Source organism: Oxyura jamaicensis, chromosome 4 (genome assembly GCF_011077185.1).
Source record: "Oxyura jamaicensis isolate SHBP4307 breed ruddy duck chromosome 4, BPBGC_Ojam_1.0, whole genome shotgun sequence".
Taxonomy (NCBI): domain Eukaryota; kingdom Metazoa; phylum Chordata; class Aves; order Anseriformes; family Anatidae; genus Oxyura; species Oxyura jamaicensis.
In genome coordinates, this window is record NC_048896.1 from 47125309 (window position 1) to 47149755 (window position 24447).

Here is a 24447-nt window from a genome sequence, read left to right on the forward strand (position 1 = left end):
GTACCTTTTTGATTGTATTTTGGGACCTTCATAACAGGGCTAAGACTTTATAGCTGATTTAAAATTACTCCCGAGGGTGAGGAGGAGACAAGCATCTGTCCCTCAGCTGAGCACTTACCTGCAGTGTATGACTGGTTTACCTTGTTTGTACAGGCACTTTTTGTGAAATGGAGGCCATCGAAAGACTCACCTTCTCCCTAGGGCCCTAGAGTTTTCTGGTGATAAAAGAGGGTACTTCAAACCTGGAGCTACCCACTGGCTGCCCATGGAACATGAGAGACTCTTCTGTGTGTTCCTCTCAAAGTAATATTGCTTGTGGAGAAAATGGCTTTCCTTAAGATGCTCTTTGAACAGAGACAAGGCTGTTGTAGTGATTTGGGTCAAAATGAAGGTAGCTGGTACTGAGAAATTCCTTTCAGTATGCACTTTGGGTGTAGTACCCGCTCTTTTAGAAGGATATGAAGGATCCAAATTGCCTGGGGTACTCACAGCTCCAGGGTACATTTCTTTTTTTACATCTTCACTTGAAAGTGAAAACTTGTTCAAATGGAATAAGAATTTCTGGTGGTAATGTGCATTTGGGAGTTTGTGCTTGAATTCACATCGATTTTAAGTTAGTACTGTTTAGAAGCCTTACAGCTGTTCATTGTGTTTGCTAGTTATGATCCTTGAAGCTTTTCGGGGCATGTGGAGTGTCCATAGTGTCCATTGCCCTTTGAATTCAGATGGAGTATCTCATCTGAAGTGGTGAGACTTTGATGTATGCTTCCTTAAAACTTTAAAAAAAGAAATGGTTTAATTTTGGCCCATTTTAACCTAATGAGATTCCACAAGTCTAAGTGCAACGTGCTGCACCTGGGTCAGGGCAATCCCAGACATGAGGACAGACTGGGAGGGGAACTCACTGAGAGCAGCCCTGCAGAGAAGGACCTGGGGGTTCTGGTGGACAAAAAGCTCGACAGGAGCCAGCAGTGAGTGCTTGCAGCCCAGAAGGCCAACTGTGTCCTGGGCTGCACCAACAGAGGGGTGGGCAGCAGGGGAGGGAGGTGACCGTCCCTCTCTGCTCTGCCCTTGTGAGGCCCCACCCGGAGTGCTGTGTCCAGGGCTGGGGCCCCCAGCACAAGAAGGATGTGGGGCTGTTAAAGCGAGTCCAGAGGAGGGCCACAAAGATGATCAGAGGGATGGAGCACCTCTCCTACGAAGAAAGGCTGAGAGAGCTGGGGATGTTCAGCCTACAGAAAAGAAGGCTCCGGGGTGACCTCACTGCAGATTTTCAGTACTTAAAGGGGGCTTATAAAAAGGATTGAGAGCAACTCTTTGCTGAATCAGACAATGACAGGACAAGGGGGAAAGGTTTTAAACTAAGAGAGGGGAAATATAGATTAGATGCTGGGAGGAAATTGATTACTCTGAGGGTGGTGAGGAGCTGGCACAGGTTGCCCAGAGAAGCTGTGGATGCCCTGGAGGTGCTCAAGGCCAGGCTGGATGGGGCTTTGGGCAACCTGGTCTAGTGGAAGGTGTCCCTGCCCATGGCAGGAGGGGTTGAGCTGCATGACCCTTGAGGTTCCTTCCAGCCCAAACCGTTCTGCGATTGGTTCTAAGAATTCCTTAGGGTGTCAGTCTCAGAAGTGACCAGTTGATGATGTTACCTTTCAGCAAACCTAGAGAAGTGCTCTTGATTTCGTAGCTATGTGTGGTGTGATTTTAATTTCTATTTTTGTGTGTGTGTGAAAAGGAACTAGAAGTTGTTATAGGTGTTGGTACATCTGTATAGATAGATAAATAGATAAAATCTGTAATCTATATAGATTTTGTATGAATGAAAACAAATACAGGTGTATGAATGCATTATTTCTGTAATCATAATTCCTTCCTTTGTTACTAGACATGTGAGTGTGTTAAAAGAGCATAGGCAGTATGTCTTGATACCACTGTGGTATAGATTTTATTTCTTCAATAGATTGTTATATTTTGCATTTAATAATGTTTGATTTAGAATAATTGTGTAGAGCATTCTAAATATTTCATGTCCAGGTGCAGTCTGTGTCCGCCTGACAGGTACAGATTGCAGATGGTGCAGGATAACAGAAGTTAAAAGCAGAGAAGTCATTCGAAGAGACATAATCACTGTAATTTTTGCAAATGTTTTAATATTGCAAAGCTGGAAGTATATCTTTATATAGAACCCTGCTGATCTTGAAAATGTAGGGCGAGTTACTGACTGCGGGATATCACTGTAATTTTTAAAGGTGCCTCCTTTTGTTACTCCATCCGCTATAGTAACTGTTACTTTGGTCATACCATATCCAGAGAAATGGGTTGGAGGTACTGGCTGTGTAATTCTTCACATACCTTTCTAAGGTCTTTCAACTCTGTCTTCCAGTTAATGGCATTGTGGATATTGTGTCATTTTTTGAATGTCATTCGTGTGCACGTTCAAAGCTGGAAGGGGCTTGCCTCTTCTCTAAAAAAAAACCCTTTGCAAAAGCCTTCGTTCTCTTACCTAGGAGAAAACTACAGCAAGCTTTGACAGAGATGAAGTGTTTGTGTTGTGCGTAAATATCAGACATCTGCAGGATCCACGGTAGAGGCTCAGCTGAGAGTTGTGGCAAAGATTTTGTGTTATGTGTGATGTGTTCACCTAGTCTAGTCTGGCTTGCATCAGGGTGTTAGAATGCAGTATTGTTGCAGACATTTTTCCTACCTTTTATCCTGCTTGTTTTCCCCCCTACTTGTTCAGGCTGTGAATTTTTCTTTCTCCCGGAGTGTCTCTGATCTTCCCGCTGCTGCTGCTGCCTCTCTTGCGTGGGGCTGGAGATCTGCATAAAGCAACAGCCAGTGAATCCTCTTGCATTGTGCCTTATTGTTCCCCCTTGTTCGAGCTGTGAAATATGCCTTTCATCTGTGGTCTTTATTATACACTTAATGCAAAGCCGTTTTTCAGTGATAAAGATAACTGCAGTCGTGGAAGGATGCTTCTTTCATTCACTAGTAGTAGGAACTAGCCCCTTGATATTTGAATAAAAGCACTAACAGCTCCATGTTCCACTTAAGTCAAAGTTGTTTTTTGTGAGTCAAGATGATATGCAGAAATGAAGTAACGTATCTAACAAAGTAGAACAGCACAGCACTATCTCTCAGGGGGAAAAAAAAAAAAAAGCTTGCACATTTATGATTGTATGTGCTGGGTCACTTCTCGGTACTAGGCTTTGAATAAGGCTTGTTGCATTGCTTTATATTGGTAATAGTGTAATAGACCAGCTCTATTATTTAGATCAGTAGTAACAGCTATATATAATTTTGGATAAAAGTCCTGTTTCTTGCTAAGGTCATCTATTCAAAAAAATTCTCATAAACCTTTAGAGGTAAGCTCGTATCTTGGTAACGCAGCAAACGAATAATTTTGAGAGATTAGGAACCAGTGCAAATGTGTAGGCTAGTTTTATTGTTTGCCATCCATTGGTGAATGGATCTGTTGTTGTTATTTCCATGACAACATCATCTGTGGCTTCTCTGCTGGCTAATGATGATTACTTTCGTGCATTAGCAGAAATATTACAGAAAACCTGACTTGAGAGCTTTGCTACAACTGTTGAGTCCTATTTGTTGCTTTTGTTTTTGCTGTTCCCTATGTGAAAAACACATTCGTTTTATATCTCTTCTAACGTTCATTATTAATAATAATTATTATAAATGTGCGCACACTGCAAGCCTACCCTGCTGCTCCATCAACTTGCACAGTTGTCCACCCCTTCTTCTCCTCCTCTCCCTCCCCCCAGCTCATCCTGTAGCCATAGCTGCATCCCAAGTTAATTAAAGCTCATCAGTTGAAAGAGGAGTAAAACTTTCACTTCCAGGGAAGGTGTGCTAGCACTTTATCCCTTCCTGGAGGAAAAGGCAATTTCTTCAGTTTCTTCAAGCTGAAGAAGGTTGAAAATATACTGCTTGGTGGGGCTGGGAGCCCGAAAGACCCCAGCCAGCTAAGGACTGGAGACAAGTAGTGCAGGAGAGGAGCGCTGCCCACCTTCCTGGCCCTAGAATAGATGAACCTGTTTTTTCTCCAGCAACCCCTGAGCATTAAATATGGGACAGGCTTTGGAGCAGACGGTGTAAGTTCAGCTTCTTCTCTGCCTGGGGACTGTGCCTGCCTAGGCTGCAGCACCACAGTTCCTCTCTCCCCGGGTCCCTCTCTCTCTTGTAGCTTTGCTGACTTGGTGAGCACATCGGGAGTCCCCTTCTGCTGTGCTGATCTCTCCCGGGGCATCCTTCACGCAGCCACGTGCCTGACGCACGCCTGCGGGATGCAGAAGCAAGCACCCCAGTGCTGAGGTCTCTGGATGTAGTCATCGGCAAGTGAAGATTAAATTGCTTGTACATGACAGAGCTGGGAGTGAAGCACACGTCTCCTCCTCTCTCATAGCCTAATAAAGCTGCTTTTTCAAAACTCGAACGCTCTGCTTAAGAACAGGATGTTTCAGTGAGTATCAGCAAAATGATAAGTTTAGACAGATTTATTTTTATCCAACACGTTTGTTACATGGCGATTGAGATTTGAGGGGAGATACGGTTTACAAAAATATAAAAGCATCTTTAGGACAAAAAAAGGAGGATTTGGCTTAAATATCCTTTTAAATACAGGACTAGAGGCTTATACCGAGGGCTTTGAAACTGTTTCTGCCATGTATGCCCAGATAAAACACAGCTGAACAACAGTTTAAAAAACAAAACAAAAATCCACCCATTTTTATTTACATCCTGCATGTGTTTTCCCAAGATTTTTTTTTAAAAAAAAAAAAACTAAAAGCAGCTTTTTACAGCAGTCCAGGTTAGCTGATGGAAATAAATAGGGATGCTGAGAGGTGCTACTTTGGAGACGATTCCAGGGGAAAATTTCCGTGTTGACACGTGGTGGTGTAACTGCCAGTAGAGCTGAGCCATGAAAACAGAACAAAAATACCAGGGCTGATTCATGGCCACATTACTTCAGATTAGTGCCAGCGTAACTCAATTTGGTTTGGTAAGTTTTATTTAGACATCTAGAGCAGGCTGAACCCTGTTGCAAAGCTCGCAGTATCATCTGCTCAGGCTGGACTAGAAAGACCATTTGTTTAATGGAATTACAGCGGCATAACACGGTGATGAATGTGGTCCATAATCTTTAGCACTGATCTATGTGAACTGCAGTAACATCACAAGAAAATTAGTTCTCAAGTACGTTGAAGGAACAACAAGGAGTTGTTGGGAATTGGTTCATACAATATATTGGAATAGTTTCAATTCTTTTCGTCGGGAGTGAAAGGCACTATTGTTTACAGGGCCAGTGGAGGACTTGTGTACCCTTTGCATTCTTCTTGTACCCTTTCTGAAAGTGCTGTGCTGAATTCCCTTAGTGAAGGCTCTCGTAGGTCTTGAATAGACTTTCAGGTGGGGGGTTTTGTTTGAACTAGCAAGCAGTATCTCTGCTATCAGGCAAGACGGAACAAATTGTGTTGAGCATGTGCTGAGTTGATTAAAGTTCAGTTCCAGGAGAAGCCAGTCATTTGAACTGTATTTGAGTATTCAAAGCATCAGCCAGTATGAGTCCATATAGATACACTTTTATGCTGATTTAAAATCTCTGTCAAAAAGACAAAGGCAAAAAATGCTATTGAAGCAAAGCCATTGGGGACCGAATAAATAAATAATCCATCAACTGCAGTTTCCAACTACTTCTTAAGGTTAATTTGGCTCTTGGTGCACTTAGGCCAGGCATCTATCTAAGAGTAAGCCTTTACTCTTTATACAGCTTTGGCCTTGTCTGACTGATTTGGAAAGTGCTGTTGTAGATCTACTTTCTGCATTTCTCGTGACCAGCAAAATAATAAACCATATTGCCATTTATGGATCAACGTGATTTTTTTATTTAGTTCACATAGAGTAGTTCAGACATTAATGTTATAATGTTCTTCATGTCCTGAAAGTTACTGGCTTAGGTAAGGTGTGTTGCTTTTTTTCGTTTTATTCTTTTTTTTTTTTCCCCTGAAGGTTTTGAGAAGAGGGGGGGTGGATAAATCAAAATTTGAACAATTCAAACGTGCTACTTGAGAGTGGCATTGGTCAGCACTAGTGGCTTAGAGCCTGGAAGAAGCAGTCAGTAAAACACTGAGATCTGTTCCCATCCCAGTGTCTTTGTTCTGTTGGCTGCAGGCTCTTTAGGCAATATGTTGATTGCTAGATGCCAAAACATCATAAATTTGAAATGTGACAACATAAAGGTACATTTTTTAGGGATTACTTTGCAAGGATAGCAGGAAATTCTATTTCCTCTGCTTGGTAAATAGGTTCATGATTTTCATGTTACAGGGATAGGTGAGCTACTGTTTTGTGTTCCAGGAAGTGACTTTTGTAGTATGATGTTTAACCAAAGCAACTTCTGTAATAAAACATTTAACCATAAGTGTTATAACTTCATCTTTCTGTCTAAGACCCTTTTTAACAACTTTATGGACTAATGTGAGATAATGCATGGTGGTCTGTGTTTGCATGCTGAAACTTCCCTGTAATTGAGTCTTGTCCTGATTGAGCAACTACGGAAAGGAAAAGATGTGTGCTTTTCTTCCCCTTTGCATGGCGCACAGCAGGCTTTCACCTGAACTAAGCTGATTTCTGACCAGACTTGGTTATGGTACCTCATGGTGCCCAAAAGCTGTGACAGGGACTGAACTAAGATTTCGGTTTCTAGGTGAGGAATTGTCAGCAGTGCTTCTTCTATATGTGTTGCCGGATACGAGACTGATATTTATTAGTGTCTATGGACTGAAATGGGCTGAACAAGAAATTCAGAGCAAAACGGTTCCATAATCTGTGTTGATACCTGTAGGTTATTCACATATTTTTTTTCCAATATATTTAAATAATTTTAGTTATTACCCACATGCAATTGCTTCTTAATTGCTTCCACTTGGGAACAATAGTTCAGTCTTAGCGTAGAAGAGAAGTTATCCATCACTCAAGTATCTTGGGGGATGGAGGAGTACGCCTGATTCCTTATCTGAGTCTTGGAAGATCTTTGGTATTTTCCATTGTTACAAGACTTTTTTTCCTCTGACTTTGTTTTCTCCAAATGAATTGTTCCTATAAAGGAATTTAAACTGTGGATAATGATTGTTCTCTGTTCCAAAAGCTAATAAAAACAAAGCTCAACAGTATGCAGTTGGAGGCTTATGGAAAAACTTGGGTGTAACACACAAAGTAGAAAAACAAACTTTGCTGATGAGGCCAGGAAGCTACAATCACATTTTCCAGTTTTAGCTGTATGTTTTGGTCCTAATTGGAAAGGTTTCCTGTAAAACTTAATTTTTCCTCTCTCTTTTACTTTGTAGTTGTTTTTTATCCATAAACTGTGGACAGGAGGGAACATTAAATGTCAAAAATATTCATGTATGATCTTGAACATAGGGAAAGGATGTATTTTTATAATATTTTACAGGAACACATGTTGTTTTGTGCTCACTAAGACTGTTTGTTTATTCCAACAGTTGGCCAAAAGATACTTTGGGAATGCTGTTGCTAAATAACCACATACCCTACAATTTTATATTTTAAACAAACCCAGTTCTTTGACTTTGGAAACTTTCCTTTAAGGCAGCTTTTAAAAAGTGTACCTCTTTCCCTTCCCCTTTCCGATGTGTACTTTTTCCTAGGTTCCCAGGGTGTTCTGTGTGACGTGTATGTTGCCTGTAGATGTCTTTCTATGCCTTTTTTGATTTTTTTTCTTGAGAAAATGAGAAACTTTTTTATTGTTGATTGATAATTATTGTGGAGGCAAGATTTGAGTTAGATTTGGCTTGTAATGATTCCAGTCTAAAAACTCCTTCTCTTCAACTAGCAGTAATGAAAATTTATATTTGTTACTGATATGAAGAGTGTTCAGAGCAGTTGGGATGGATACATGTCAATCACTTCATCAGACTAAAATCAAACAACCAAAGCAGTTTTCTGTGTTTATCCAGGTCTTGGTATGTTTTGTTACTCTTGATTGGAGCTCTGAGTAAGAATACTGTGTCACTGCTCTAACCTCTTTAAAGAACCCCTATATCTGAATTTGTCTTTATGGCTTTAAAGGTTTCCCACATTGAATATAAAGTATACCCAGTCCTGTACTGGTGGGTGGTTCTGTTTTGTTTTTAATGACTATTTCTTTGTGGTGGCTTAAATTGGAATAGCTACTTACAGTTGTTCTTAAGTAAGATTTTTATGAGGAGTTTATGAAGGCATTGGTTATTTTGGCTTTATTCTTTTAAAGAATTGAAGACAAGGGTTGCTATGTACTTGGCTTATTGTTAGGTCTGGCAGAGGCCAATAATTTGATGAAAAGACCAGACCGATTCTGGAAATGGTGGAAAGGGGTAGCTCTGTGACATTTAATCCTCTTGCCTGATAGCTATGAGAATGGGTAACTTTAATGGAAAGACTGACAGTAATTCAGATTTGAAGTTGCTGAAAATAATCTCTTAGCTGAGCCAAATAATTCAACAGAAATGACAGAATTTCATCCCTGTTCTGTGGGTTCCAAGCTAATGGGGACTTCTGGTGTCCTTTCTGTCCACTGTGTCACAAATATGCTTGTAGAAGGGGCCATTTGTGCTTATTCAAATAACAGAGGTAGTTGAGACAAGATTATCCTGTCCAAAATGTAGCCCCATCATTGAGGTGACAAAATACCTCAGGGTGAAAAGTTGCCCAAGTAGTGGAGGTAAAGGAACTGCCAGCGATTTAGTTCAGGGATCAATCTTCTGCAAAAGTGCAATTATTCCAAGTGAAACTGATAATTGAATTCAGAAACGCAGATAGAGAATGTGCACAACTCAGCATTTTAATTAGGTGGCCACTTCAAGAGCCTTAGCATCTGGAAACAACTTGGCGCTAGGTTGAGGACGCTGCGTGATGGACTTAGGCCTTCCTTTTACAAACGCCTTTCCAGCACAGCCTCCATCCAGAGCTAGGCAAGCTGGTGGGGGGCACTCCCATCGTTGCTGTTGTGTTCTCTAGTTGGGATTGAAATGTCAAAAGATATTAAAAATAGTGAGCTAACTCCTCAGAGCTGTAATATTTGATGAAGTGTCTTGGCTAGTTATTTCTTTTTTAATTTTATTTTATTTTTTCTGAGCCTACAGATACTGAGAAATGCTGCTAGCACAACTCATCTCTGTCTGTTTCGTGCAGCAACTTCCGTGCCAACCCATAGTACCTTTTGGTGATGATATAAGTGACTAAAATTAGTTAACCTCTTCAACAATAAAGCAGCCCTGCTGTGGTGGGTTTTGTACATGTGTTATGTTAAAAGGACTATGACTTGACTATATTTAACACACTGACTGCCCACTCTATTGGTAGTGGTTAATTTTGGGCTGCAGGTATTATTGCCTCTTCCCTGCTTTCCATGCTGCCAAATGAGACAGCTGTTTAATGTATCTGTCGAAGGAACTCTTCTTTCTATTTTTCTCATAAGTTCAGTATATGTGGGCTTGACTGGGGAATGACCCTGCTGTCTGCTTCCTGATTTGGTTTGCAGATGCTGTTACTCTGAGGTGACTTCATGTAGCAGCACCTTCTTTTTGATGGACTGTTTCTTGATAGGTTATTGACTAGCTCGCCCCTGGTAACAGGCAGCTTTCTGTGAAGTAGCATGCCTTGTTCTCTGGGAGATTGATCTAATTACATCTTTAAACAACTACATCTGTGCCGAGCACTTCCAACTATGCTGCAAGAACTTCTTGGCCATGGGAAAATTGGTGCTAAATTTCTGTAGATAATTCGTAATCCTCATAGTTTATTTTATATTGTAGATATATTTTCCAGACTTCAGTTTCTGCTGTTTTCACCATATTGGCAATTACTTAGTTTAGTCAAACTGTTTTTGTGAAAATCTGATGAACGTGTTTAGTAAAATAAATAAGGAAGTAGTCCTCAGGTACATAATGTCTTAAAACGGCACATTAGAGTTTGATCTTTTAGAGATGTGTTGCTAATTCCAGTGATGTTTCAGAGTCAGTAATAGCTTCAAGGTAGGGTTTGCATCAGCTGTGCCTAGCCTTAATGAAACTAGCTATTGTAAGATGAAATCTGAGAGGTCTTCAAAAATAGCAGAATGAGTTCCACTTGTATTTGCACTGAGAAAATTTTATTCTGAGTTGAGTTTTTCACTCTCATACAAATATTTGGATTTTTACCAGTTAATGACATTTTTACTCTCAACTCAAATGGACAAAAAAAAAAAAAGAACTTGCATATGTTGAGTGCTATTGTACAAAACTTCATATTTAAAGAAATGATGTCTTCTAAATAACTCACTCTCCTGTTTATTGCTCCTTAAAATACCTGCTAGGAAAATGTTCAGGTTAAGAGAAGATCACAGTGATCTGGTTGGACTGAATGGCTAATCTGTCACTGGATAACTTGTACGTGGAGACGACAACATCATCCATCTATATGCTGCCTGAGGAAATCTGTGGAAAGGGATGTTTGTCATGTGGCAATTCTACGCACTTTCTATACGTGTCAGCATTAAAAGATTTTGGCAGTGCTTTTTCCCCCCTCTCCCTGCTTTGGTGAGTTCTTTGCTGCCTGGGAGGTTTCGCTCTGTTCCCCCAGCAGCTATCCGTGGCAGTGACTCATTCTCTAGCTCCTCTCTGTCACCTGAAGTAAGTCGTGGAAAAAATATTTATTTCATTCTTTCCCTTTTGGTTCATAGAAACCTTGTAAGCCAGAAATTCGTAGGTAAATGTGTAAGAACACAGACAATCAGATCACAAAATGTTAAAAGTAGGTCAAAAAGTTTGTCTGTCTGCTGCTTTATGCATTGGCCAGCATGATCGTGCACAGTGTATGTGAAATGGGGGTAGACTTTCAAAGTCAGCCTGCAAAAAGTATTTAGGTAGCTATTAAAAATGCTACTGTCTTTTGAAAACACGGTTTTGTTGGAGTTTCTGAGGTGGCAGGGGGAAATTGCATGTATCTGGGTCCAAAGATTATGAATAAGTAGATGGGAGTGGGATGGGGAAAGCTGCCGTGACCCTTTTGAGAGCTTTTCTTCCACGTGTGGAGGAAGCATCGACCTGTTCATGAACCCGTACTGTCACCTCTGCTGCTGTGCCAATGTTTCTTGAAGTGCAGAATTGCAAATTGCCATCAAAGGCAATGCATTGTAATATAGAGATGATGGTAGGCACTGGTGTGTTTCCCCTACAAATGAAGAAGAAAGCATTTACTCATTTCCCATAGAAGTCCGTCATGCTCTAGACATAGTTACAAATAGACATACGGCATTAGTTGTATGAAATTACAGGACAGGTTTGTTACAGAGGAGAGATAAACTGCAACTTGGATATTGATGAAAGATAGTTTTTCTTACGGGCAGCTTCCTCTGAGAGTATTAATATAGTGTACAGCTTCATTTTGAAATGAATAATATATAAACAAAATAATGCATTCTTTGCCGCATACTTGTATTTTATTTATGTGTGCGCACATGTTCAACACTAATTAAGCACAGCTCTTTATGGTTTATTTATTTGTTCTGGAGAGGCTGCTTAATATTTGAGAGAAGCAGTAACAATGTGTCTGACCTTTACCGTGGCTGCGTTATCAGTAAGATGGGTTCTGCAGGAGTCTGCAAGAACAGGAAAATAGCAGGTTGATCTTTTTCTCCATTTGCTGGAACATGTTCAAGAGACCTGAAAGCACAAAAAAAAAAACAACTACCACCACCACAAAAAAATAGCAAGTGGCTCAACAGTTTTCTTGTGTTTCCAGGTCTCGGGAGGATGCTACTGACATGGAGAGGTAAAGGGTTAAAAATCTGTTTCATTGCTTTTTGCTGTGGTCTGTGTTTTATTACCACACCCCGGTGATAGTATTTCATATGGCGAACAGTTTTTTTTGTTTAATGCCAATACCAGGAAACAAATGGTGTACCTTTAAAAGGTTTCAAACAACTATAAATGGAGATAGTGACCAGGCCTTAAGTTTTCCAGAGTATGGATAGCCTGCATGACTTCTTTGTCTAGTGTTCTTGTGGGATCTGTCATCAAACTTCTTCAAAACGGATTTGCTATATTCACGCATGTTTTATGGCCTCTCCCTTTTCTTCATCTGAGGTTGCATCCCCATCTTTGTGCAGCAGAGACCCCACCTCTCGTTACAGAAGCACCCACCGGGGCAGTGCCAGCAGCTCTAAGCAGCCATCTCCTCCTTGGGCTCTTCTCCAGGGCTCCCCCAGCAAAGCCTTTGCCAGCCACCCAGTCCTGGCTCTGCTCTCCCCAGCCTCTGCCTCCAGCATTTTCCCTCCCAGGGTTTTTTTTTTAGAGGCTGCCGGAGTATTTTTCCTCTCCTCTAGATAATCAGAATATCCAGCAGAGAATTATTCAAGTACCAGAATATTGTGCTTCACAAAGAGATCAAAACTTAGGTCATTTTTTTTTTTGTAAAGAGGGGAAAAAAGGTTGCAACTGATTTTTTTTTTTTTTTTTTTTTTTTTTTTTCTTGGCTACATACTTTTCCCTATTGTGCATGCTGTGTGCACAGTTGCTGTCTGGTTAGGCTCTCAGTTTATTTCTGACAAATACAAAACCACTGGGAGAGAAACAGTTATTTGTTGCTTGCACTAATATCATAGGTTTAAGGAAAGGTAGAAAAAGCAAGCAGGTGTGGAGAAGCTGATAGATGCCTGTGTATTTGGATGGTAACGCTGTATAAAGCAATGGAAACTAAATGTTTGTTATATTTATAAGAGGATTGTGATTGATCCTGGCATTTGTTGGCGATTCCAGTAATGAACTCTGTTTAACTGATTTCCACATGAACATGACCATTTCTTACGTTGTTCTGTGGAAGCGCTGTGTATGTGTATATACAAAATTAATATTCTCCTAATGGAAGATGCAATTTGTGCTCTATTCAGTCGCTCATGTTTGTGCTAATTAATCATTAATCATCCGCTGTTGGAACAGTATCTTTTTTTCTTTAATTAGCCACTGGTACATGTTTGTTAGAAATCTGCCTGCAGAGCTCTTCCAGTGCTGCAGTGTGGGCCATATTTTTCTGTTAATCAGTAGGTAACGTCTTAGAGCTTGCTTTGTTTGTGTGCTTGCTTGCTTGTTTGTTTGTTTTGCTCTCTGTCTTTATAAATGTAAAAATCTCCTTGTGGCATGCCTTTGTATATGGCGGTTACCTCCAAGCAGCAATATGCCGCATAGGTTTTTATACCGCGATCCCTCTGGGGAAGAAAAGCGGCTGCTGCCTTGCCAAGGAATGCAAGCTAATGGTAGCGCTTCTTCCAGCCACGTGGACTGGAGATAAGCAACAACTTTCTCCTCTCCTTCCCCCATTCAGGAAGGATGAAGGATTATTATAACTAGCTGGCCTTTTATTTAAGTTCTTCTCCAGAAGGACAATAAAGATGTGGAGAACTGCTGAGTTCTCCCTCACCTTCATTTATCTCACAATGATTTAATTTTTTGTGTGTGTGTGTGTTGTATAACGAATTGTTCATAGCTTGTAGAGATCGTTGACTTGCTTGTGAGGAACTGAGGCCTATGGTGGATATACCTGAAAGAGACGCAAAGCACAAAACCTCCTGAATTTTGTGAGTGTCATGGGCTACACTTAACCATAGTAGTTGCAAAAAGCAAAATGAGGTTTTGGTCTTTACCAGTTTAACTCTAATTATAGAAGTAGCAGTCGAAGCATGAACTGATCTAAAGCAGTTGAGGAGTTCTTGTAGATTGAGTGAGAAAACTACTGGATCTGGGGAAGGCCCTTCTGAAACCAAGGGCTGCGTTTCAACTTTGTTGTTCACTGCACACATGAATCCAGGTGGGGTCTGGGGCTTGACAGCTCTTCCTCTTCCCAATTTTGTTCCCTTTCCACTCTGTTCTCCAGTTTCAGTGAATTTCATAGACCCATATTCATTAGTCCCCACCAGCGTATTTCAGTGCATGCACTACTGCAGTTAGGGCAGCAAAAAGTCGAGCCAAAAAAAAGAAAGTGTTTTCTGAAGACGTATGTGTTTCAAGTATCAGTGGAAAACAGCTGCACAAAATGAAATTGTTTATTATCTGCTCCGCTACTTCTGGTAGAAGTTCTTGGGTCAGGCTTTAAATGATGTGTGTGATCCGTGGGCTGCTTCCAACGCACAGGGATTGTGAAATGTAAAGAAAATTGAAACCAACAGACATACTGGTCTGCTGTGTTTCATTTCTCACAGTGTAGCAGAGCTCCCAGGAAGAGGCTCAGCAAGGGACGAAGGCCCTTGGCAGGGCCCAGGTTGCTCAGGGGACGTAGGGCCAAGGTCAGCCCTGCAGCTGCCTCTCCCCTCTCGGAGCTCCCCTATAATCTGACTGTCCTGCAGCTGTGGCAGGGAGCAGTGTAATTACCCTGCAGCAGGCAGTGCCTCATGTTGCTCCGACTGAACCGTGAGGGAAAGGGGGTTAAGCTGGGATAATGCTCCAGCCTCATCTTGGCAGCTGACAGCATCACCTCGGAGCCTTCTTGCTCCAGCTGGCTTCGGGAGGGGGAAGGCATGAGCATCTGAAGTTTGCTCTGAGCCCGAGCCGTTACGTGATGGCAGTGTACAGATCGCGAGTTGCTGCCGTGTTGCTAGGGCAACCCACTGATTTATTAATTTATTTTAAACTCCCGACCGATGAAGCTTTTGCTGGAGTGGTCTGCTTTGCGTGCAGGTGTGCTTCGGTGGTGGTGGAATGTATCTTGTGTAACTGATCTGGAGAAGACATCTTCTACCACCTCCCAAGTCATTAGAGAGAGGACTGTCTTGGAGTTCAGCATTTTAATTGGAGTGTAGCTGTGCATGTCTGTGCACAGAAATTAAATATCACACTGGTCTGTGTATTCATGTCGATGCTTTGCAGTGCTACCAGAGCACTGGAAGCTCCACTCCCTTCTTTCCCTGAAATTGCCATGCTTTTTTTGTTTTGTTTGCACATATCTATCTGTAAATGTGGCATAAGTCTTCCTTTCAATTTTGTTATAAACACAAAACAGTTATTCTCATATGCGTGGATAACAGCCTGCAGAATACGTATGCTTCAGTGACATCTTCACTTCTGTACACTTTAACCCACAAGATATAAGAGGCAGTAGGAAATTCATTCCAGTACTGTTCAGCAGCAGAGATGACTTTTTTTGAAATGTGTCATGATTAGTAATAGAGGCTTTACTGTAAAAACTGATGACACTTTTTTTTTTTTTTCTTCATGCAGCTGTCCCATTTCCTCCAAGTCACCGGCTCACAGCTAAGGAAGTGTTTGATAATGATGGAAAACCCCGTGTGGATATCTTAAAGGCACACCTTATGAAAGAAGGGAGACTGGAAGAAAGCGTTGCTTTGAGAATAATAACAGAGGGAGCTTCAATTCTTCGTCAGGAAAAAAATTTGCTGGACATCGATGCACCGGTCACAGGTTAGTGTGGAGTTATGATGGTGGAGGTGATGGTTGTTGTTTTGGGACATGTTAAATAATACATTAGTGAATGCAGCTTCCTAAGGAGCTGAAAGGAAGCTTGAAAATAACTTAAGCTCTTCAATTCTTTATACTTTCTTTGTCTCTTTACCACTAAGATAATGGAGGCCATCAAGCAGCTTGTAAGAGAGGAAATGATCATATCTTCTGAACTCCCTCTGTTTCTAAGTCAGACAATGTTTTTAGCCTATATGAGATGATTAGAAGAACTTTCTTAAACTAGAAGAAGGTTTCTGGCCTTTTGTACCAGGAATTAATCCAAAAATGTTATAGATGTCCTTTACCGTAGTAGCGCTATTCAGACATAACACAGTTTAGCTCTGAAGGAACGGTGGTGGTACAATAAATGGAAATTTTAATTAAAAGTTGAGGAAAATAATGAGTACAGCAAAAAGGAAAAAAATTAACAGAATCCCAGTTTGTGTTGCCTGGGGAATTAATGAATTGTGCTGGCTGCAGAACCCATTCTGCCCTTGACTATCAAATACTACCACCCACTCATTAATCCTCAGGAAGTGCCTTATATTTTGAATTTCCTTCTCTAATTGTCTCCTGCCTCGGCTACATTCTGAACATATGAATGCATTCACTTGCTCTAATGTGCCTCCTCCCCTGTTTTGTTGCTGTTATCAGATATTAATACATTTTTTGCATGAGATCTATCTGTGGCATAGAAAGTCGTGGGGCAAAAGATAACTAATTTTAGTCAGCTTAAACTATGAAACCAAACCATAAACTTGGTTTAAAAAGGCAAGTGTTTTGTCACTTCTTTTGTTCCTGGGGAGGCCCCCTCACCTCCCCAAGCAAACAAACAAAAAATCAAAGAAATATTTTCTCCTATTCTTTCTAACCTAGAAGGATTACCAGTATTTATTGTCTTGTACTGGTAGCATTCACAAAAAAAAATACATAGAAATAGAAAGCCTTAATTTTCAGGAAAACTTTTCTTCTCACCAAAGAGCATAGTGTCTGGACTAGAATGATGCAGAAGTTATTAAAGCCTGTAATTTTTAAAATGACATTCAAATAAGGGATTCTGGGCTGACCTGGAGAGGTAATGTATATCATCTCTTATGTAATAATTAGCTTGTCACGCTGCCTTACAATTCTGATGGAAAAGATGTCAATCATATTGCAGCTCGAGGATGAATAAAGGGAATAGGATGAATAAAAGGATCCCCTGAGTAGACTGAGAATAGTGTTCAACAGACATTTTCTTTGAAGAGAGAATACAGGCTGTTCAGGATGTTAAATGGAAGAAGTTGTGGAGAGGCAGTACCATTGTCCGTAACTGCATGGCAGACGTGCAGAAATTCTGCCTGCTGTTCTGTGGAATATTTAATCTACTGAGAGACAGAGACTGTGGGATAGGTCTGCTGTGTCCTGACTGATTTCCTTAAGTCCATACTTAAACAAAAAAAAAACTTTAATTTTATTGTTTTTTAAATGCTTTTGAAGGTGTGTGGCTTGTTTGGATTGTATTTTGGCGATTAATCTCCTGAAGGTTACCTGATTGTATATCACTGGTATAATTTAAGTCTTTGATTCTTTTTTCAGTTTAGCCTGCGTCTTGCTTTGTTCTTGCTTTTGAAATTATTCTTATGCGATGATTGTGGTACTGCAGCATTCTTCAGGGTAGCTGATAGGTATTCTCTTTTAAGCTAGCGTAGGAAGGCTGGACTCCTAATGCTTGTTAGTGGGGTGGCTGAGAAGTGCTAATGTTCTGTATGAACAAACATGAAAGCTGGAGTTGTGAAAGTGATCATCAAAAGAAGAAAAAAACACTAAGGGAGGTTGGCGAAGCTTGTGAGACATTGCAGGCCTGACCATTTGCTTTGTATGAGTAGTACGACAGCAGATGACTGGATAATGAAAACATAAGTTGACCGATGGTGTGGTGGAAGTGCAAGGTGTATACAGGCAATCAAGAAATAACTACGGAATGGAGGAAGTCTTTTTTCAAGCATACAGAAAAATAAAGTCACTGATACAGTGGAGAAGAGAATAAACGTATAGATTTTAGACGTGGCAGGCAGCCTTGTTGAAGAGTGTCAGTCATTAATCACTAACATGAGATCCTTTGTGGGAGATACGTTCATCGTTTAGAAACATATCCCTGTAGCTGGTTGATGAGATGATGATCATCCAAAAGGGAAGGGGGAGAGAAAACTCTTGAAATAAGAGCATTGTGGATTAGTGCAATCGGATACTTATTAAAAAACATGAAAAGTTTATTTTTCTTGAAGCCTTGTGCAGCTATCCCTTAGCTTGGAATGTCTCTTTTTGTTCATTTTGAGGAGCGAGATAATTTTCCTCAGAAAAAATATCATAATTCTGCTTATAAGAAGTAATATGAGATAGAGGGTACATAGAAGACCCTGATTAGATGGAGAAGAAGATTTGTATAATTAGGGGATGGGGCAGAGGTTCTGAGAAGAGACTTAGTGTGGAATGCATAATCCATTATTTTGTATCTGTGTAAAACTTACTCTGATTCTGTGGTGAGCTGGAAGTACCAATACGATTGTCATTTTGAGTTAATATATTTTATTTTCAAATTTGTCAGGGCTTTCCAAATTCTCCTGATTAATTCATTTGAGACTTAAGCTTAAATTCCTATAGTTTGCTAAACGCAAGCTATGCATGGATGTATGTTACAGCTCTGGCTTATAACCAAGGTGAAGTATCCTGCAGTTTGCTGGTATGAGTCTGACCAGAGCCTGAACTAAGAAGAGACTCCAAGTCCATACTTTCAGGTATCTCTTTTTACATCTGGAAAACATTTAGGCAACTTTGTTTTGACTTTTGAAGGTGAGTTTGGAAGGATGGAGAGAATTGCATCAAAATAATAAAAGCTGTGTAGAAGGGAAGGCTGAAAGCAGGGATTAGAAATGGTCCCAAGGAGTGCTCAGAAGACAGCAGGGAGATGGTTGAGACTGGTCGCTTGTCTTGGGTGAGAACATGATGGAGGTGGAAAGCTTGGGAGATGAGGGGAATGAGGAGCCTGGAGTGCTGAGGCAGCAGGCGGCTGTGCAGGCCAAGCAGGAGGTTGGCGGGATACTGGGGTAGCTGGGCCAGGCACCTGGGCTGGGAGGTGGAGGGGGCACATGGTGGTGTGGGCCTGGCTGCAGTGGCAGTTGCCTGTGGTAGGAGCAGTTACCAGCACAGACCTGTCTCATGTGCTCATGGCAGCAGTGGTGGGCTCCACCAGGGTTATGGGGGCTTCTAGGTCCCTAGCCTGGGGAAGAAGCGAGCCAGGCACCCTGGGCTACCAGGATTGTCTGGTTGCCTGCAGCACCATGGAAGTAAGTATCCCTGCCAGCCTTCATCCCCAGGGGAATGGGCAGCCAGCAAGGGAACAGGGATGCTGCCACCTTCCATGGCTTTGCATTGTTTCTGACTTCATCTACACCGTCTTCTCTTGGAGGCATGTGGTTTTTTTTCTTAAGCTTGTGGGTTCGATGTGGTCACTAGCCTACAGCTGTTCAGTGTTCACATGAAAGATGTCTGTAACGCAGCCTTAGAATTACCCATCCTATATTATGTACTTAGAAATATAATGGCTTGTGGTGAAATTAGCTACTTTTTAATTGGTTCTTTCAAAAGGCTAAGGAGGTATAATTCTGAACCTCCCTGATGGCAATATTACTGGAGTGACACCGAAGAACGCTTGAGAATGCCAGATTTAGGATTGCCTGAATAGTTTTATATGGCCTTATTATATGCTTTCATTACTATATAGAGTGTTTCTGAGCAACCCTTTCCATAATGACTAACTAATTAACTAATCGCTTGTATGGGGCCTCACGTTCAGATCTAAAATCTGCTGTTATTAAGTACTGAACGCTCTCACCTGCATGCTGAGCACTTTCCTCTTTGACTTCAGTGCACAGGTATATGTGTAGACCTCCACGGCGTTACCTGTAAAATGGTAATTTTGGGGAGTTTTGAATGTGTTCAGTCAGGAAAAAAAAAAAAAAAAAAAAAAAAAAAAAAAAAAAAAAAAAAAAAAAACTTAGGTAGAGGCTTCGATGGGAATGTTGTCTTGCTTAGCTTCCAGGCTGTTAAATGGATACTTTGGATCGTTTGTGTTGCAAAGACATTAAGTCATGCATGTCTTTTTGAAGTGATGAGATGCTGTTATGCTGAGTGGTGTTGAAAGGATGTGAGCAAGTTGACCATGCTGTCTTCAGACCAGGTTTTATAAAAGTTTTGTAACTAAAGCATACTTCATGCAAGTGAAGAGACCACAACTTGGAAATTGCTCACTGTCAATGGTTTATTTTGTCCACTGCATTGAAAAAAGTGGAAAGTGACAATATGATGAAGGAATTTGTAGCATATGCAAGAGAGGTTGTACTTGAAACCTTAATTTTGTCACATCCTACATATGGAGGGTTTTTTTCTTCTCATCATATTTGTAGTGTTCTCTTTAATTAGTAGGTGTATGATTTATTGTCATTAGTGGGCCTCAATTCATAGGCCCTTTTCAGAGCAATAAAACCTTTTGAAACATGATACATTGTTGTTTTCCTACATCTGCAAAAATCTCTACAAAAGGTTAAATAGTGTTATTCCATCCCCTCCAGATTAATAACAAAGAAGAAGCGTACGGTCATATTGCAGAATTTTATTTCAACAGTGAAGTAACTGATGGCAACAGCCAATTCTAACTTTAAAGCTGGATCTCATTTTGAAATTGGCCTAGTTTTGAGTCTAGTGTGTTGCACTTGATGACCTTCCAACCTTAACATTTCTGTGATTCAAATTTATTTGAATTTATGACACCAACATTCTTAAATGACATTCTTAAATTACACCAACTCCAGAGTAGACCTAGAACTTGAATGGTTTGTCTAATATATCTCATTGTCTAATATATCTCATTGTGCATCTTTTACCTTTTGAGTCATGTTTCTTGAAGACGTTGCTAGTTTTACAGATACTGAAAGGAAATACCATGATATCTTTTGTACATATGATAGTACAAGTGAATACATTTGTAAGAGATTTGTGTTGGGGTTTTTAAGGTAAGTCTGTTTTTCCTGTTTATCTATTTTAAAAGAAATTAGCATGTACTCAGTTTCTTCCTGTAACATGTGGCATCCCTCATTGTATACTCAGTGTGCACACCTTTTGGTTAGTCTCTGCCCATCATTACTAAGAAAAGTTTCCTCTAGTGAACTAAGAACACAGAAATCTGAGTCATACGCATCTTTATAAACCCGTGCATTTTTGCATATGGTACTTATATGTAATACACCCACATTACACAGGCAGCTAGCTGCCTGTGTATAGATATTCTCAATTCTGTTTGCCTGGGTACCATCACCAGCAGTAGCAATGACAGCAGTTTCTGGCATGATGACAGTAGCCAGGCCACGTGCAGGCATGGCATGGAGCTAGCATCTATCAGTCTCTCATTTAGAAGAACAGGAAAATAGAACCAGAGCATATATTTGTTTAACCTAAACTTTCACATCCTTTGTTGAGAATGCCCTTACTGTGTGCTATTCTGTGTGCAAAGCTTTCTAGAAATGGTCTGTTCCTTGTTTGCCTCTACAAGTGCTAGTTTTTGGAGTATACGTGTTTATAGACGTTGTAGACACACAGAAAACACTGTTGCTTGCAGAGCCTTCCTTGTTATTTGCATTGCATAATTTAAGTTCAGTAAATACACGTTTCCAATAGGTATGTAAGTGTGTTAAAGGATAACCCACTTGCAGTTTCATTGTACTGTCTTTGGGAGAGGGGGCAGAATTTCATTGGCTTGGTTGAATGTCAGAATGGTACAGAAATATAACTTAAATACTTGCTTTGCTTGCTATGTTTGTATTGTACTGAGGACACAGAATTTTGGCAATTTGCATGAGAAATTGATTGGCTGGGGGGAGGCTGTAGGCATCTGAGAATAGCCTGTGTGGGAACAACCGCAGCAGCTCTGGCGACCGTCAGAATCATTAGTTGGATTGTAGGCTCATAAAAACTATATAGGAAAGCCCTTTCCTGCCAGCATGTACCTTTCTGATCTTTGAGGCTTCCGGATATTCCCTGGGGGCATTATTCTGTGGGATGGTCAGGCCTCCAGGGTCTGAATGTTTCCTCATGTTCCACGTACATTTCTCCTTTAAACTGCATCAATTAGAACTTCGTAAGCATAGAAAGCTTCTAGCTAAAGTGATCAATCCTAAGATGAGCTAATAAAAGAATTTATGCCCATGTTATAGTAAAAAGGCAATAATGCTTAAAATTGCCTCAAACTGTAGCACACATTTAAATGATCTGATGCAACTGAAGAGCTGAACTAAAACAATTCTTTCTGTTTTTTTACTTTTGAAGCAGTTTGAGACAGAATTCCAGCATGTAAAATAAACAAAATTGCTTATTAGCGGCCTACAAGCAATGTAGAGTCTGTCTATATTAGCACAACATCAAAGTTTGTCTGAAATTAACATTTCAGTAAAAGCAATTTTAGTTAAAACTTTTCTATTTCACACTTGAGTAGTTTAATTTATACTCTAAACCTAACGTACCATGATTACTGTTGAGGACACTACTGAATTTCCAGGACACTGTTATAACTAAAATATTTACTTGTCTCGAAGAAAACCATTTGCATGGTCAAATCCTAAAACTTCCTCCCAAGTAGCTGGTGTTTTCAGACGCCAAGCCTAAACGCTTTAATGCTAGTCGGAAGTCTGGATGCCTGCTGCTTCTGAGGGTAAGTGTTAATCATGACAATTTTTATTTTCCCATCTTTGCCATATCACATTCATTAAAATTATCTTTAAAGGCTGTCGTTAATGTTGTTTGTGATGCTACAAGTAAATATGTGATGGGGTCTGCATTCTGAGCAGGGTGCATGTAATGTCGTTTTCTGTACCTCAGCCAAGTAGTGGTACCTTTCACTTGTGAGTAACTTCAGCTGCTTTAACTGTATTGCACACTTGCATCCTTATTTAAAAATGATACTACACTGCTTTTACATGGCTGCGTAAGGAAGTTCTTTGACTCAATAAATAAACCAGACGTTACGAAGACGTATTTGCTATAATTTTTAAGGTGGTTAGGTTTACTCTCAGTGTATGCATGAGTGCAGTTTACTATTGTAGCAGTTACTTACCTTTACATATCACTGTTGAAAATGTTATTAGAATAGAGAACGTCCACGTTAAACTTCTGTTAAAAAAATAATTTGATATAAACATACTGTTGAACAGCTAAAGTGAACTTGATTAAAGGATTTAATTGGCTTGCTGATTAAAGCTGACACTGCTCCAGCTATTTTGCATGCTTTATTGAGAACTCATAATAAGTCGAATCACTCGCGGCCTAAAAACTGAGACTTCTGAAACAAGGTGAAGATGTAAGGCTGTATGTATTGCAGTTTTTTTGATCTGTTCCTTCGCTAAATGCTTCTGTCAGTTCCAGATATGGATTGAAATATGCCTGCCTGCATCCCTGGTAGAACAAAGTGATTGTGTCTTGTAGCTTAATTGAGCTGCCTCAGATATTAGCATCTGACATTTTGGCAGAGCTGATGTTTTCTAGTAGCAGCTGCCTAAATCTATCATTATTGCCAAGGCAGTGGATACTACAGACAGTATTCTTTACAACTACCTCACTTGTTCTTATAAATAATCCGTTTATAGTTAACTTGCTGTGGTGCAGAAATCACTGGCAAATAATCCAAAGTGAAGTCGTGGAGTCGTAGATTCCCTTCAGGTATGAAGCTTAATTTGACGCTGCGAAATGGAGGATCAAACCTGTGTTGGGCTTCAAGTCAGCACAGAAGTTGTATTGATTTTAAAAATAACCACCAGTGAAAATACAAATACAAATATATATAAAAAAACCTGCTTGCAAATACCTAGCCCTTTTAGGCCTTCATTCCAATCATTTAACTTTTATTTTAGTGTGGGGATGCTTCTTCATCATGTAAATGCCAATGGCTCAATATAGCATGTTAGCGTTTCTTCTAGGGCTACTTCAAGAAGACACAGAACAGCACAGTATTTATTTTGTTTCTCAAATATATATTTTTTGGAACTTGCAGATCAAATTTAGTATTTGTTTTACGATCATTTAATCAGTGGCACAACTGGGGTTAGCACTCGGTAGTTCTGTAGTTTTGCTCCTTGGGTTTCTTTTCAAAAACAAGCATGATGTTTGCATTGTGTAGTGCTTGTTAGAGATAAAGAGATCCTTTGTTCTTGCCTTTTGTGTTTCCTTCACTTTGCCTAGTTATCTTTCCTTGTGATTCTGGCCTCAGGTTAATTTAGCTCCATTTTAGGTCGTAGTTTATATTGGAAGGAGGTGTGGGAATCCAGTGGGATTGCTGCTGAAATCACAGCCACCCACGTTCCCTCCTCCTCCCCCAGTTTGGATTGTGGAGCTGCTGAAATGAGTAAGACAGAAGGGGGTAGAGGGAAATTCCAGCATACGTTTGCCTTTTAGTCCTTCGCCCCCAGCCAACCCAAAATCTAACAGTCGTGCACAAACGGGAGTGTCTTCCCCCCTTTCTGCGAGTGTGCGTACGTGCACGTGAGGAAAAAATAGAGGATAACGATTTATACATAAGGGAAGGGAAAGGTGTTATTCACACCATACCTGCAACTGTAGAGCAGCCAGAGCATAGAAATCAAGCTGGGAACAGTTAAGAGAGAGAAGAAAAGGAACTGGAGGAGTGTGAGGGGGTGGACTAATAGCAAGACAGAGACAAACAGCATTTGTGTTAGCTGATCGTTGCCACTTGGAGACTATATCCTGATGAGATAAACCACTACATTTATCTGATTTGGGAGCTGCTGTGCAGATGCGGGCCCCTATTGCTTAGAGTCCGGTTGCATTTTTGGAGCTAACACAAGCTGTCTCCTGTTTTCATCTGTGCTTGATGGTTGTGCAGCTAGCCTTTCACCAAAGCCTG

General features: G+C 40.5%; 1 protein-coding gene across 7 annotated transcripts in view; it reads left to right on the forward strand.

Moving 5' to 3' along the window:
* PPP3CA (protein phosphatase 3 catalytic subunit alpha) overlaps nt 1-24447 on the forward strand; it is a 200651-nt gene that overhangs the window by 63925 nt on the left and 112279 nt on the right. For all 7 annotated transcript variants that reach the window (XM_035324052.1, XM_035324046.1, XM_035324050.1 and 4 more), the window contains exon 2: nt 15261-15461. In XM_035324052.1, coding sequence (XP_035179943.1) covers nt 15261-15461 — 201 coding nt within the window. The remainder of the gene's footprint in view (nt 1-15260; nt 15462-24447) is intronic.